General features: G+C 39.5%; 1 protein-coding gene across 1 annotated transcript in view; it reads right to left on the reverse strand.

The window, feature by feature from the left end:
* The window catches only part of IMPG2 (interphotoreceptor matrix proteoglycan 2), a 97,969-nt gene that overhangs the window by 21,949 nt on the left and 60,839 nt on the right, over nucleotides 1-15,181 (reverse strand). The window contains exons 6-10 of the mRNA XM_040336602.1: nucleotides 6,049-6,098; nucleotides 4,284-4,372; nucleotides 1,021-1,182; nucleotides 738-796; nucleotides 576-596 (exon numbers count right to left, since the gene is read on the reverse strand). Of these exons, the coding sequence (XP_040192536.1) occupies nucleotides 576-596; nucleotides 738-796; nucleotides 1,021-1,182; nucleotides 4,284-4,372; nucleotides 6,049-6,098 (381 nt within the window). The remainder of the gene's footprint in view (nucleotides 1-575; nucleotides 597-737; nucleotides 797-1,020; nucleotides 1,183-4,283; nucleotides 4,373-6,048; nucleotides 6,099-15,181) is intronic.

The raw sequence follows: 15,181 nt of genomic DNA on the forward strand, positions 1-15,181 counted from the left end.
TCCCGTCGCAAAGTTAGTCGTCATTTTGGGTGCCTTAACTTTACACAGCCCATGTTAAAGTATGGCCCTCGTTCCCCCGTCGAAATTTTAAAATTAACGTCGTTTGCGTAAGCCGTCCGGGAATACGGAATTACGCTACGCTCGTCGCCGTTCGAAAAAATGACGTCACGTCGCGCAAAGCACGGCGGGTAATTCAAAAGGGAGCATGCGCAGTAGGTCCGGCGCGGACCTTACGCCGCCGCACTTCTACCTGAATCTGGCCCATAGTGTGTAAGCAAGACTGATGAAAGTCAGCTTCATCGGATATCCGAAGAAAAAATCCATCGGATCAGATTCCATCAGAAATCCGATCGTGTGTACAGGGCTTAACACTAGGGGTAAAGATATGTAGGTAGAAAGAAAGGCAAAGTGGTTAAAACTTTACAGTGCTAGAATGGTGTGTCACCTGTCAAGACTTTTCTACCACTGGGCAAATGAGATCTTATCTAAGTGGATCCTGGGCACAATAACACATGGGGATTTTTTTTTAGTCTATAAAACTACTTAAAAAATTAATGTTAACGCAGCCACAATACCTGTCATCCAGTAGGGAAGGGCTGAAAAAAAATAGTTGTACATTATAAATATATAAATTGAAAATACAGTTATATTAAACAAGTAAAACATATTTTTATTTTATAAAATTATAAAATACAAGCATTAACAAAGGGTATATTGACAAATTGACCAAGTCATACCTTATTTTCAGTACTCTTATGCCTTTATAGCCTGGCAAAGCATGGAATACACTTTTCATCTGTAAAAGCAAAGGAACTGTTTGATTAATTTATCAGAATTTATATCTTTAAGTAAAAAATATTCAAAATCAACTTTAATATATAGATATTCTTTCTTTTTGGTTAATAGATAAACAAATGGGTTGACAAAAACAGATAGATAGATAGATAGATAGATAGATAGATAGATAGATAGATAGATAGATAGATAGATAGATAGATAGATAGATAGATAGATAGATACCTCAGTAACAAACTTCCCAGTGAACTCTTTATGCTGGTCTGTGGACAAATCACTTAGTTCAGGGCTGTACTGCTCATTAAGAATAAGGATAATAAATTCAACCATTTTGTCTGCTGATCCCTTTGGTTCTTCTGTAACCCTGAAAATTTCATTGTCCAACTGCTGAAGAAATACATTACCAGTTAGGAGAAGAACAGTTTGTCACTTATTTTATCCATTACAGCAAAGCAGGAAATACCCAATCCTGTAACTCCAAGCATACCTATTTCAGTTTTGGGAAATTTAAATTTGATTACATTTGGAGAGTAAGTGATGCATTACATTATTTGGCTTACAGAACATAAGGGTTAATTAAGGGCACTTTGGGTAAGGATGCATGAAACTATATATAGGCAAGAGGGATCAGTCTTCAGTATATTTGTCCAGTGGCGGACTGACAATTTGGGCACTCGTGCACTGCCCGAGGGCCCCATGCCACTAGGGGGCCCCATCAGGGTTGCCAGCCTCAGTAAAAACAGGGACAGTATCTAAAAATCTGTGTTTTTTTTTTTTAATCCCAGGATTATAGCTGCCCCGCCTCTCCAGTACCTTTTTAGTGTGTGTATGTGTATTTTGTGTGTATGTATACTGTGTATATATTGTGTGTTTGTGTGTATACTGTATGTGTGTGTATACTGTGTGGCCCCATAATCTGCTATTGCCTGGGGGCCCCATAATCTCATATTGCCCGCGGACCCCATGAGTTGTCAGTCTGCCCCTGTATTTGTCCATGGCAATTAGCCAATATGAGTGCTAAAAAGATTGCTAAAAGAATTGCTAATCACAGGATGGCTGCCAGCTTGCAGATAGAAGGTGATATGAAACATACAAAGACAAACGTGACCCTAATCACCCCGTGTGGCGCACATTCCCCATTTGGATCCCTGATATTTCATTACAGCCACTAACAGGTCTCCTAAAAATGTTTAAAAATGAATAAAGAAAATAAAATTGTACAAAATAATAAGAAAAAAATTAAATAATAAAAATAAAAACTACTGACTTTGTCCACTGCCCTACTGGCACCAATCCCCTGCCCTACTGATGCTGTCAGTATATATACACATGCTCACACGCATATGTGTTTGAGCTTTGGGGTGCACACCCTAATGCAATAGACTGTGCACACCTATGCTCTAAGCGTAGCAGTAAAACAGTTTAATGCAAAATCATATGTAATAAGAAACACACTCACAAACGAGCGCTAAAAGTGGGCATATCTGGTAATGCCATCGTCCGCGCTGTCCCAGGGGCTGCTTGTTGCCAGATGTTGGTGGTGTTCGGGTGTCCTTCTCCTTTCTTGCCGCTTCTCGGCAAACGAGGACGGGAGACAGTATTCACAGGAACAAAGCAGCGATGACGTCACTTCCGGGTACAGGGTCAGCAGGGAGGTGCATGCGTTCTAAGCAACAAGCAGCCCCCGGGACAGCGCGGTTGATGACATTACCAGATATGCCTACTTTTATCGCTTGTTTGTGAGTGTGTTTCTTATTACATATGATTTTGCATTAAACTGTTTTACTGCTGCGCTTAGAGCGCGTCGCTTTTTTCTTTGTATATTACATTATTGGCTAACTGAAGTAAAAAAAATATATATATATCTTTTAGGACCGACTAGGTTCCTTCTTCAGTAGGAAGGAACAAAATAGGTCTTGAAAGCGTACATCTTTAATAACATCAGTAGGCCAATAAATCATATCCCTTAACCTCCAAATGTTTATCATTAAAGAAAATTAATGCTTATGTACCATTGTGCTACTAATATGACTAATAGATTAGAATCTGTCTGTATTTGGATACAAACAGCACAAACATATTGTTTTCTAGTGATTCCCAACCATCTTCAGTGAAGCGCATGGCACAGCGAGGTTGATTTACTAAATCTGGAGAGTGCAAAATCTGGTGCAGCTCTGCATAGTTTATTACCTGGTGATCTGGCCAGCGAGTCTCCCTTTAACATAACACGCTGTCCAGCAAAGGTAGCAGTTAAAAGGTTGATACAAACCCTTTAACACAATGGTCATCTTTTTTGTAAAATCTTTATTCCAAAAAGAAAAAAAAAACTGTTGCTGTAACTGTTAGGCCCCGTACACACGACCAAACATGTCTGCTGGAACTGTTCGTCTGTACAGACCTACAGTGCATGTCCGAGCGCCCGCCATCCCTCGCATGCGTCGAATGACTTCGACGCATGTGTGGAAGCATTTAACTGGCAGGCCTGCCCACGTCGCCGCGTCATCGTCGCGGCGACGCCGCGGACACGCCCCGCATAGTGTTTATGCGCGGATTTCTGTACGATGGTTAGTACAGCCATCGTACAGAAATCCCCGGCCAGACATGTACGGTGAAAACGGTCCGTCGTCTGTACACGGCCCGTACGTCGGTCTGTGCATGAGATACAGTGGGCGTGCACCGCGGGTGTGCTCCCACGGGTCCGGCGGACTCGAGGAGAGAGGCAGAATGGGGATCTGCCTATGTAAACAAGGCGGATCCCCGTTTTGACAGGGGAGAATACTGAGATCTGCTGTTCCTACAGATCAGGAATAGCGATCTCTGTGTTGTCCTAGTAAGCCCATCCCCCACACAGTTAGAACACACCCAGGGAACACAGTTAACCCCTTGATTGCCCCTGGTGTTTCCAGCCAGGGTCCCCAAAAAGCATCACTAGGGGTCAGATTTGTCCGCCCCAATGTCGCAGTCCCGTTAAAAATCACAGATCGCCGCCATTAGCAGAGAAAACAATTAAAAAATAATAAAAGTCCATAAATCTATACCATAGTTTGTAGATGCTATAACTTTTGTGCAAACTAATCAATATACGCTTATTGTGATTTTTTTATCAAAAATAAGTAGAAGAATACATATTGGCCTAAACTGATGAATACATTTGTTTTAATATTTTTGGGGGGATATGTATTATAGGAGAAAGTAAAAAATAATGTATTTTTTTTTTAATTGTCGCTATTTATTTGTTTATAGAGTAAAAAAAATTGAGGTGATCAAATACCACCAAAAGAAAGCTCTATTTGTGGGGGGGAAAAAAGACATCAATTTTGTTTGGGTACAGCAACCAGTATGAATCAGTGCACGTCTATTCCATATATTTAAATTTTGTAATGTATAGATGGATCCCCAGGAAATAATGTATGATTCTATATACTGTACCAAAATCATGTTCCTTTTTATAATTATACAAAAAAAATTTAAAAAATATGTTTACTTACTTCTTCAGTCTCCGCTTGCTTCAGAAAAACAGTTGGTGAAATCTCTTCAACAGATATTTCATATGACAGTGGTACATTGGCCGCCGCATCTTCCAAACCAAATAAACACAAACACAAACATTCTTAATAACCCAAAATGATGACAATCAATACATATTTGAATCTAATAAACTTTATGATAAAACTGTAAGTCAGTAATTTTTAAATGCAAGGGGAAATCCATTCACACAGATCCTAATGTAATTCTTTATATCAACAATTTTTGTTTTGGCAATGTAATAGAATGCACTACATTTCGTGCCAGGAGGTTTGGTTAGTAGTGTTTGTTGAGTATTTTAGGGCTTTTGTACAACAGTTTCTAGAGACAATATATATCACATGACCTATTAGCCTCTGTTGGAAAGGCTTTAAAATCCTTCAACAGGAGCCCTGTACAGACAGTTCTGTGTGAACTGTCAATTGGCCAACCCTTGGTGATTGTGTTATCAGAGGGTCCAACCATGCTTTGACAAAACAGGATGGTACTGTTCTAGAAGGGTCTTTTTACCTCCCCCTTTTGAGGGAGAGGTCTCTTAGATGAAGGGGGGTTCCCCTGTGAACATCTTTGTGTCTGCAGTGAGGCCTTAGGGCCTAGAGGGTTAGCCACTTCTGTAAGTAGTGTACTTGGAGAAAGGCCCCAGGACCTCTGTGCAGGTTTTGCACATGGAGATCGTGTGGCCTGAATAGCTGTGCTAGAGTCAAAGAGCTGGAATGGAGTAACACTTCACCCCCCCCTATTTTTTGGTATCTGAACTCTAGAGAAGGCTGTGTGATACTCTCCGATTCTGAGACCTACCCATAAACTGCTCGCTGATAAGCTTTTGGAGCTCATAGAAGAGCTTGGGCACTCTACCTTCTCCTGTCCTACCTACCTACAAACAAGGAGCTTTGGGCCAGATTCACAGCCAGGCGGCGCAGCGTAACGTAACCGATTTAGGTTACACTGCCGCAAATTTTCTGGCTGATGCTGTGCCCGATCCACAAAGCACTTACCTGGAAATTTGCAGCGGTGTATCCTAAATCCGTCCGGCGCAAGGCGGGCCCAACCGAATGGGGCGAGTCCCATTTAAATTAGGCGCGCTCCCGCGCCGGACGTACTGCGCATGCTCCCGTCGCAAATTTCCCGACGTGCTTTGCGCGAAGTTTTGTGAATCGCGACGGGTAAAAAAGACTTGCGCCGGGAAAAATAAAAAAATTAAAAAAAAATCGAAAGCGACGCGGGAAAGACGGGTATACTTTTACATGGTGTACTAAGTTTACACTTTGTAAAAGGTACCCTATGTTTGCGACGGCAAACTAACACTTGCGGCGACGTAACGACGGGAAAAAAAATCGTAAATCGCTGTAACTGCTAATTTGCATACCCGACGCTGGTTTACGACACAAAATCCCCCCAGCGGCGGCCGCGGTACTGCATCCTAAGATCCGACAGTGTAAAACTATTACACCTGTCAGATCTTAGGGATATCTATGTGTAACTGATTCTATGAATCAGTCGCATAGATAGAAACAGGGATACGACGGCGTATCAGCAGATACGCCGTCGTATCCCTTTTGTGAATCTGGCCCTTTGTCTCTTGTACATCTTAGTAAATGCAAATCATTTTGTATTTAAAAACAGTGTCAGATTAGACCTTCATTAACAGAAATTGTAGATGATGTCATAACATAACTCTACTTTATACAACTACTATGCTATATATTCTGCTATAACACTATAAAATACCTCGAAAAGTGGTAGTTTCTGGTGTTGAAGTCACTGATATTTCATCTGAACTGAAAAACATGTAAGAAATTTGTCATGAAAAATAAACATAAGAATGAATCAGTCCTTATAAGTAAGAGTAATAAAGTATGATACTATTACAATAATGTATTGCCATAAAAATATAACAATGACACCATAATGATACTGTAAAAAAATAACAAAATAATACAATAAAAAGTGAATTCCCAGAAGCATAACACATGCGCATACGTACATATTTATTCCTTCGGGTTAGGGGCTAACTATTCTATCAGAATTTTTATTTGATCAAAGGTTTTATAACACAGATCTGCTGAATTTTTAAGGGCATGTTTTGTTATTGATGTTAGTGTTATTTTGTAGATAAAAGCCGATTTTAACAAATTACAGTTTTTTTCAGGAAGAAGAAAATTGAGCTGATTAAGGCGGAAGGCAAAATAATGACTCCAAGTAAAATACTGATTTATGATAAATTTGGTCTTTCAATAATTAAATGCTCATTCCATTTGAACAACTCCACTCCACTGCAATATTTATTTGACTTTACTAGGTTGCATAGGGCCTGAATATTCAGTTACATGCATAGCACAATAAGCCCCTCCAAAATGAGAATGGCCTTCTGGATAATGCAGAAATTATCCATTATACTGAAACTGTTGGTAGGTAGCAACCAGTAAAAATCCACTCTAGTAATATTAGACCAGGGCAAGATAACTTCTGGATGGGAGCTGTAGACTACTGAATTTAGGAATCAGGACACTTTCTATATCTACAGATCTTTGCGGACATATATTTTTTAAGGACGGAAAAAAAGGACACCTATTAAATTGGAAACATTTAAAAGAAATATGAATATGATTGTTTAATGAAGTAGGAGGGGTTTGTTTTGGCTTCCCCTCTAGCTTTGAGCCGGTTCACACAGGGGTGACTTGGGATCCGACTTAAAGTCCCCCCACAAGTCGTCCCAAGTCGCGCGACATGTCAAATTACATTGAAGTGAATGGGAGCCGTCTTAATGTACACTACTCCGACTCAGAAAAGGTTTCTGTACTACTTCAATCCGACTTCTAGGTGACTTGTACCTATAGATTTCAATGGAAGTTGCCTCCAAGTCGGATCCCCTACCTTAACTGAAGCAACTTTCCAGGAAGTAAAAATAGTTTTCTCGGTTAACCCCTCCCTCCAACAGAGCTGATTACTCTTTGATTGGCCACTGGCAAAGTCCCCTGTCCTGGAGGCGACTTCAAGTCGCTCCAAGTCGCGCTGTGGTTCACGCTCAAGTCGCGCTGAGGTTGCCTCACAAAGTCGTGCACAAAGTTGCGTTGCCCCTGTGTGAACCGGCTTTTAGGGTATAGTTTATGTATTTCTTCGGACAAAAAAAAATCTTAAAAACCCAATGCAAAACTTGTAAATGCTTTGGCCAATATCTGATGTATTTTTTGTAGTCTAAAATCGTACACCACGTTAACAAAAACCTTACACATCTTAACAATAAGTAGTGATCATGGAATTATTATAAATAGGAGCACCACTAAAAATAAGTAACTAAATTAAAATCCTTTATGTCTACTATGCATTGTACTTTTTTTTTTGAGACAGGGTTTGAAATACATAATAAATAGGAGGAAAGCCTATATAATCTTAGACATCAAAAAAAGACTAATACAAAAAAAATTATTAAAAAACAAAATTAATCATATTGTAGATTTTAAAGATTAAATGTAAAATGTACACTTTGGAATATGGGAAATAATAACTATTCATATACACTTTATACCCATACAGATGTATAGAATATAGTTTTAGTTCAGTATTCTTTAAGTATTTTCAGCTGGAAATATGCTTTGTGAGAAGTATTTTCGGAACAGAGGGCTTATATAAAGATCTTCCTTCTTGAGGTGATTGTAGCCGTATTAGTTCAATTGCAACAAGAACAATTGAGTAATGTCTGTAATACTTTTTCACATGCAACAACATTCAAAGTTTCAGGACAAGCTTTCGAGGTATACCCCCTTCTACGGGGTCTAAGCAGTAATTGTTCTATAAAGATCTATAAAGATCTTCAGAAATCTAAACAAGCATAAGCCTTTAAGCCATTAAAAGCAAATTATCAAAGCATGCTTCCTTTTTGGACATGCTAAACCAACTACAGTAAAACCTTGGATTGCTAGCATAATTAGTTCCAGAAACATGTTTGTAATCCAAAACACTTGTATATCAAAGCGAATTTCCCCATAAGAAACAATGGAAACTCAAATGATTTGTTTCATAACCTTTTATTCATAGGTCCTTCAGTTTATAGTCCGTATAAAACGATTATAGCAATGTGATAGGTTGTGTAATCATAAAATGTACATCTACAAATGGTAGCCTCCACAAGGGGATTAGAAGCAAAATCCAGCAGGAGCTACAGAGTATAAAAGAGAAGAGATCTTCCTGACATATATTCATATTATCCGGACAATTCTAAGATAGTGAAATGTATTTTTCTACTATTACTTTCTTCTGCTCGTCCTGAAGAAGCCCAACGGTGAAACGCGTAGACGATACACAGAGGATATTTTCCATACCTTATATCCTGTATGGTTTTTATTGATGTGTTTTGTAAATTTTCTATTTTTTGTAATAAAATTATTATTTTTTGATATTCCTGTCTTGCCTCCAAAGTCCTTACATTAATTACCGTTTTTCGAGTAATTTTTATTTTTTCATCTTGGTTTGAGTGCATTTTGCTAGACAAGCAAAATGTTTTAATACATTTTGATATGCAAGCGTTGTCTTGATATACAAGTAGCGTCATGTCACAACTGATTATAAAATAGAAGAGAAGCATCTCTAAGTGTAGCAATATGGTTACATTTAATGAAGGTACAACATTTAGCAACTCACATGGTTGATGATTAAAACAGGCACATCTAAGTATGTAGGCATCCGGGGTAAAGCTGTCCATATATAACAGGGATGACACTGATGGCGGCGAGGAGGATGGTTTATGCGGACAGCTTTACCCCGGATGCCTACATACTTAGACGAAAAAATAAAAATTACTCGAAAAACGGTAATTAATGTTCGGACTTTGGAGGCAAGACAGGAATATCAAAAAATAATAATTTTATTACAAAAAATAGAAAATTTACAAAACATATCAATAAAAACCATATAGAATATAAGGTATGGAAAATATCCTCTGTGCATCGTCTACGCGTTTCGCCATTGGGCTTCCTCAGGACGAGCAGAAGAAAGTAATAGTAGAAAAATACATTTCACTATCTTAGAATAGTCCGGAGGCACTTGAGGCTGGTTCGTTTATCCATAGATGTCCAACTATAAAACTCATCCGTAAAGTGTGGCAAACAACAAAAGTACTGATGGGCTACAGGGGAATAACAATTTTTGCCCCTCTCTGGTGCAATCAAAACTTAAAGGAATTAAAAGAAATTGAGAGATGTAAAGAATGGGAGAGACAAGGGATAAGCCGTTTAACTCAATTGTACGATGGAGAACAGATGAAATCCTTCTCAGACTTGCGACAGGAATTTAATGTAGCAAATAATACATTTTACAAATACCTCCAGATTCGACATGCCATCCAAGCCCAGTTTGGGTCACAACCAATTGTATGGTCCCCGGCCCCTACCCTCCTGAAAATAATTTCTTCAAACACAACTAAAGGCCTGATCTCCGAGTTGTACTCCAGAATAAGAGCTAAAATAATAAGTAGGGCAGGGCCCATCAAGAGCAGGATAGGATGGGAGAGAGACTTAGGTCAAATGACCACGGAACAGTGGAGTGCGATCTTGAGGAGGGGGGTATTGGTCTCGATCTCCCCATCTCAGAACGTATCACACTTGTTCCTCTTGCACAGAGTATACTACACCCCCAGGAGGATGTTTAATCGCGGGTGGAGAAGCACTGACGAATGTCCAAGGTGCAGATCGACAGGCAATCTCATCCACATGCTATGGAAATGCCCAAAGCTATTTAGATACTGGGAGGAGGTGGTAGACACAATAAATAAAACTTTTAAAACTAAGTTAGAAGCTGAGTCCAAGACATGCCTACTAGGCAGTATAGAGGAAGATAGAGTGCCAGCCGGCTCCCTTGAGGTGGTGCTGAGATGCATCTTCCAGGCAAGAAAGCTAATTGCGTGGAGGTGGCAGGCCCAGACGCCACCCACTGTCAAATCTTGGGTTGAAACCATTAACTCAATGATTTGGAGCGAGAGAGTGACACTCACCAGACAGGGCAATTATAGAAAGTTTGTGAGGATGTGGAAACCTTGGCTAGACGAAACAGGATGTCTTATATAAGAAGATGATAGTCGGCCCTCAAATTCAATACATATCTTACCCGCTATCGGGCATCCCTTCTTAGGGAAGATTTAACTAATGAAGTATATTAACTTCAAAAACTGGTTCATGGTGTGCGGCAAGGGAGGGGGTTTGGGTGGGTGAGGGTTAGAGGGGTGGGTAAGGGGGTGGGAGGAAACGAGGGAAGACAATTTGGAACCGAGAGGCTTCTCATTTATTCACAATGTTATAAAGAAAAGGGGAAGAAAAGAAAAGGGGAAAAAGAGAAAAAAGTATGGTTGTGTATTTATTATGCACGATGGTGTACTGTTTCTTTTACCTTTGATATGCAAACAACAATAAAGATGTTATTAAAGATTAAAAAAAAGAATAGTCCGGATCATATGAATATATGTCGGGAAAATCATAGATAGAGGAGTCCGATATGAAGTAGAAAGTGGGCAGAAATATTTTCAAAAACTCCAAAGAAGCTCCCTCTACCCAGAATATCGGTTGTAGGGGGGCACCATGTATTCAATAAACCAAGCCAGTTCCATTGGCTCAAGGATATAAGAACATTAATTCCGGGGCAGTCCAAGGAGGGAACAACGGAGGCAAATAAGAATCCAATGTAGTACAACCAGGTACACCAAACCTGGATCAAGATACTTGTGTACTAAGGGACCCTCAAAGACAATGCAGCCAGAGTAATACTGCAAAGCGTGTCACACCGTGTGCCGCGGGGGATAGCCTGTGCTACAACCGATATTCTGGGTAGAGGGAGCTTCTTTGGAGTTTTTGGAGATATTTCTGGCCACTTTCTACTGTATATGGAACTCCTCTATCTATGATCTTCCCGACATATATTCATATGATCCGGACTATTCTAAGATAGTGAAATTATTTTTTCTACTATTACTTTCTTCTGCTCGTCCTGAGGAAGCCCAACGATGCACAGAGGATATTTTCCATACCTTATATCCTGTATGGTTTTTATTGATCTGTTTTGTAAATTTTCTATTAACGTAATAAAATTATTATTTTTTGATATTCCTGTCTTGTCTCCAAAGTCCGAACATTAATTACCGTTTTTCGAGTAATTTTTCTTTTTTCGTCTTCCAAATTTACGGATGTGGCAATGTGAGTGCTTCCCCTTTTCCCCATTCTGTTGTTGCTCTCAAACCAAGTTACTCTCAAACCAAGGTTTTACTATACATTAAAGTAAACATTGATATTGACTATTTTTAATCCCTATTATGTTGCTAGCATTAGTAAATAGATAGGAAAGTAAATCATATTTGCTTGTTTTAACTAAATAGGGAATCTGGATAAATAATGTGGATAAGCAGTGTAATTTTACTAGGGCTAGAGCAACTCTGCATGGCATCCTTTAATAAGTGACAACCCATAGATATAAGACACTGAGAACAAATCTGGTTGCTGACATAACGTGCATGCTTGTTAGTTATTAATGTGGTTATTAAGACCCCTTTCACACTGGAAACGCCTATAGCGGAGCGTTAAAATAGCAGTAAAACCGCGTTTTTACAGCGTTTTCAATTCATTTCAATGGAGAGGGGCGTTTTTGGAGCGTTTTAATAGCGCTATTTTTACGGCAAAAACGCGGCAAAAACGTACCAGTGTGAAAGGGCTCTTATGTAGCTTTTAAAAGCTTGTTTGGACAGAAGACATTAAACGTATTAGTCATATGTTTTATCTAAATAATAGGAGAATTGAATGTATACAAAGTAAAGTATAAACACTATGGGGTTAAAGTGGTTCTGAAGGCTTAAGGTATGGGTAAAGGTAAAAAACCTTCTTTGTGCAGAGCCCTGCCCCAATAGTTACCTGAGCTCCATCATGTTCCAGCCCCGGCTCTCCGGGGACTCTCCCTCCTCATTGGCTGGAGGATTAGAGCAGGTAAGTATGACATGTTTGTTTGTTTATTTGTTTTTTATTGCCTTTAACCACTTGCCGTCTGTATAACTTAAATATATGGTGGCAAGGTGGTACTGCTGCACCGATTCACGTATGTAGTATGTGATCTGTCACTTCCTGGTTCACTCTATTAGTGTCACTGGACCCAAAAAGTGTCAATTAGTGTCAGAATGGCCACTGCAATATTGCAGTCCTGTTAAGAGTTGCTGATCGCTGCCATTACTAGTAAAAAAATATATACACAGGGCTCCAAATTTCAAGTGCAGAGCTACTAACCAGGCCTTGATGGTTACTTGCCACCAGTTGCCCCACCCAACCCCAACCATGCCCGGTCCCTAATTCTGCCCCCAAACACGCCCTCATAAATGATCCCATGAAATTACACTTAAATGTTTTATGCAAATTTAAGTTACAAAAATAAATATTAACAACAACTTTATAAGTGCCCCTCAGCACAGCCTCACCAGTGCCCATCAATACAACCTCACCTGTGCCCATCAGTTCAGTCTCACCTATAACTGTCAGTACAGTCTCACCTGTGCTCATCAATACAGCCTCACCTGTGCCCATCAATACAGCCTTTACCTGTTCCCGGCACTGCTCACATCACACAGTCCCTCCTCCTCGCCCGGCGCCTTTCAGCATTGGACCGGTGTTCTGTCTATCAAATGCACTGGGCAAGGAGTTCGGATTGTGTGACATGAGTGGCGCCGGGAACCCAGCAATTCAAATGAAAGCTGTTACAGCGGGCAATCCCCGCTCTTTGATGATTGGCCAGCTCGACTCTTCCTCTCCTCTTTTCCCCTGGCTGGGAGATTGGCTTCCGTTCAACCCCGCCTTCCGGCGGTGCTCGCCCCCCTCTCCTCCGAGACAACCTATGCTTGCCAGTCCTCATTTTCCACTTGCAAAATGCGAATAGGCGAGTGGAAAATCTGCAGGCTGCCATAAGGTACTGCATGGCTGTATGGAAAGAATAGGGCAAGTTGACTAACTTCATAGGGAGACATACATTTTTTGTTGTTCTTCTTATTTATATTATTACTATTATTGAGGGCTATATTAACTAGTTTAGCTGCTGTCCCATCCACAGGAAACATTATTTTGCGGCAAGGCTTTTTGTTGCAGGTGGGTGTTTTTGGGGGTTTTAACTTCAATTTATTGTGAAGATTTTCAACATCTTTAGTAAATTTTTCTCAAAGCCTTTGCTGCCAAAAGCCATCAAATATTTATTTGTTGCAATGAAATCATGTAATCACTTGAAATTACAAATGACAAAAAATGGGCAGCACCTGTAAATATCCCACTACAGTGTAAGGAGCACAAGAATGTAATATGAAGAAAGTTATTGACTAAACCAAACAAGTGCTTTTTTTACTTTTCTTTTTCCTTTAAATTGGCCTTTTAAAATAACAAATGTAGTAAACTAGAGTTTGGGTAAAAAAGTTTAGTGCAGAATAACACTTTTGGTAATAAAATAGTACATTTTGTATAGAGATGTATAAATCAGACCAAAAAGAGGGACATCTGAGGCCGCACAATAGAAAGGGGGGTTTGGTCTCAAAAGAGGAACAGTCTCCCCCAAATGAAAGACAGTTGAGAGCTATGAGCACATATTCTCCATACCAGGAGTGAAGAGAACAAAGAATTGAGGGTTCACTCTAGACATGCATTATGCTTGCACCTTTGACTCTCTTGTATAACACATAACTTAGGAATGGACTGGCATGCCCACATCTAGTATTTTGTGATTGCCAATGAGTGCATTACAGCATGGACACCTTCATTTATGGTTCCAGTCAGTTAGGACATTGAATGAAACTGGTAGGTAGTACATGCCTTACTTTTATGCAGAGACAGTGCATGCTGCAGACAAACTGAATTGTTACACTGGAATGGGCTCTCAAAGAACAGAAAAGAAAAGTCGGAGGTAATAGGTTATATTTGGATTTAGTTGGTACTCCTGTATATATTAAACGTTTTACTGTGTTTTAAAAGTACAGTTATCCTTTAGTGCAAACATTTTGCTGGCAACACCACTCTAAATGCATAATGATATACAGTACATACACCCCATATGTGTAAAAGTGCATACCGAGTTCCAGCATGAAAAAAAGCGTCTAAATGTTAAAGCGTCTGAAAACCATTGTTGCCTCCTGCTGTTTAGGCTGCAGTAGTGGCAACAGTCCAAGTATCATCTGAACATTCCAGAATCACAGCTATTGAACAACCAACATCTAATGTCTATGGGCGCCTTATACAGCATAGCACTCCACTGGCCTGAAAATCCTTAACTATGTTAACACATTGTGATTTTTGCATAGATATTTCCAAGGACTGTACAAAGTAATGGTATCAATATTTACAGTCTATGGTAAGCAAGAGGCTCATTCACACATATGAGAAAAGCATACAAAAACAAATGCACTGGTTTTGCACTGTTGGTTGGAACATTTATGATGCACTGGGAAGAATTTCAGCTTCAGAAATACAGTATGCTAATAACACAGAAGGGACAAATATGTAATGTACTGTAATTTGAGTAGAGTTTTATGCTATCAGATATACATTAACAGTGCATCAAATGCATGCCTGTGTGAATGAGACCCAAAATGTTCTTGCTAAAAGCACTCTAAAATCTGACTGTATATAGTTACTTCTGATAACTAAAGGTCCTGCTTACCTGCACCCGTGGACCCATGGAGCAAAACCTTTGCTGAACATTGGTTAGAATAAAGCAGAGAGGGCTAAACTTGAAGGTGTAGCAATGAGTATTCAGTATAACAACAATACATGGATGTTAAATGTATAACAGTCTCTAACAGCTTTTAACATCTTAAATATTAGGCTGCAGTAAAAATATCACCAGCATAAAACTTACATGCAGT

This window comes from Rana temporaria, chromosome 2 (assembly GCF_905171775.1).
Source record: "Rana temporaria chromosome 2, aRanTem1.1, whole genome shotgun sequence".
Taxonomy (NCBI): Eukaryota; Metazoa; Chordata; class Amphibia; order Anura; family Ranidae; genus Rana; species Rana temporaria.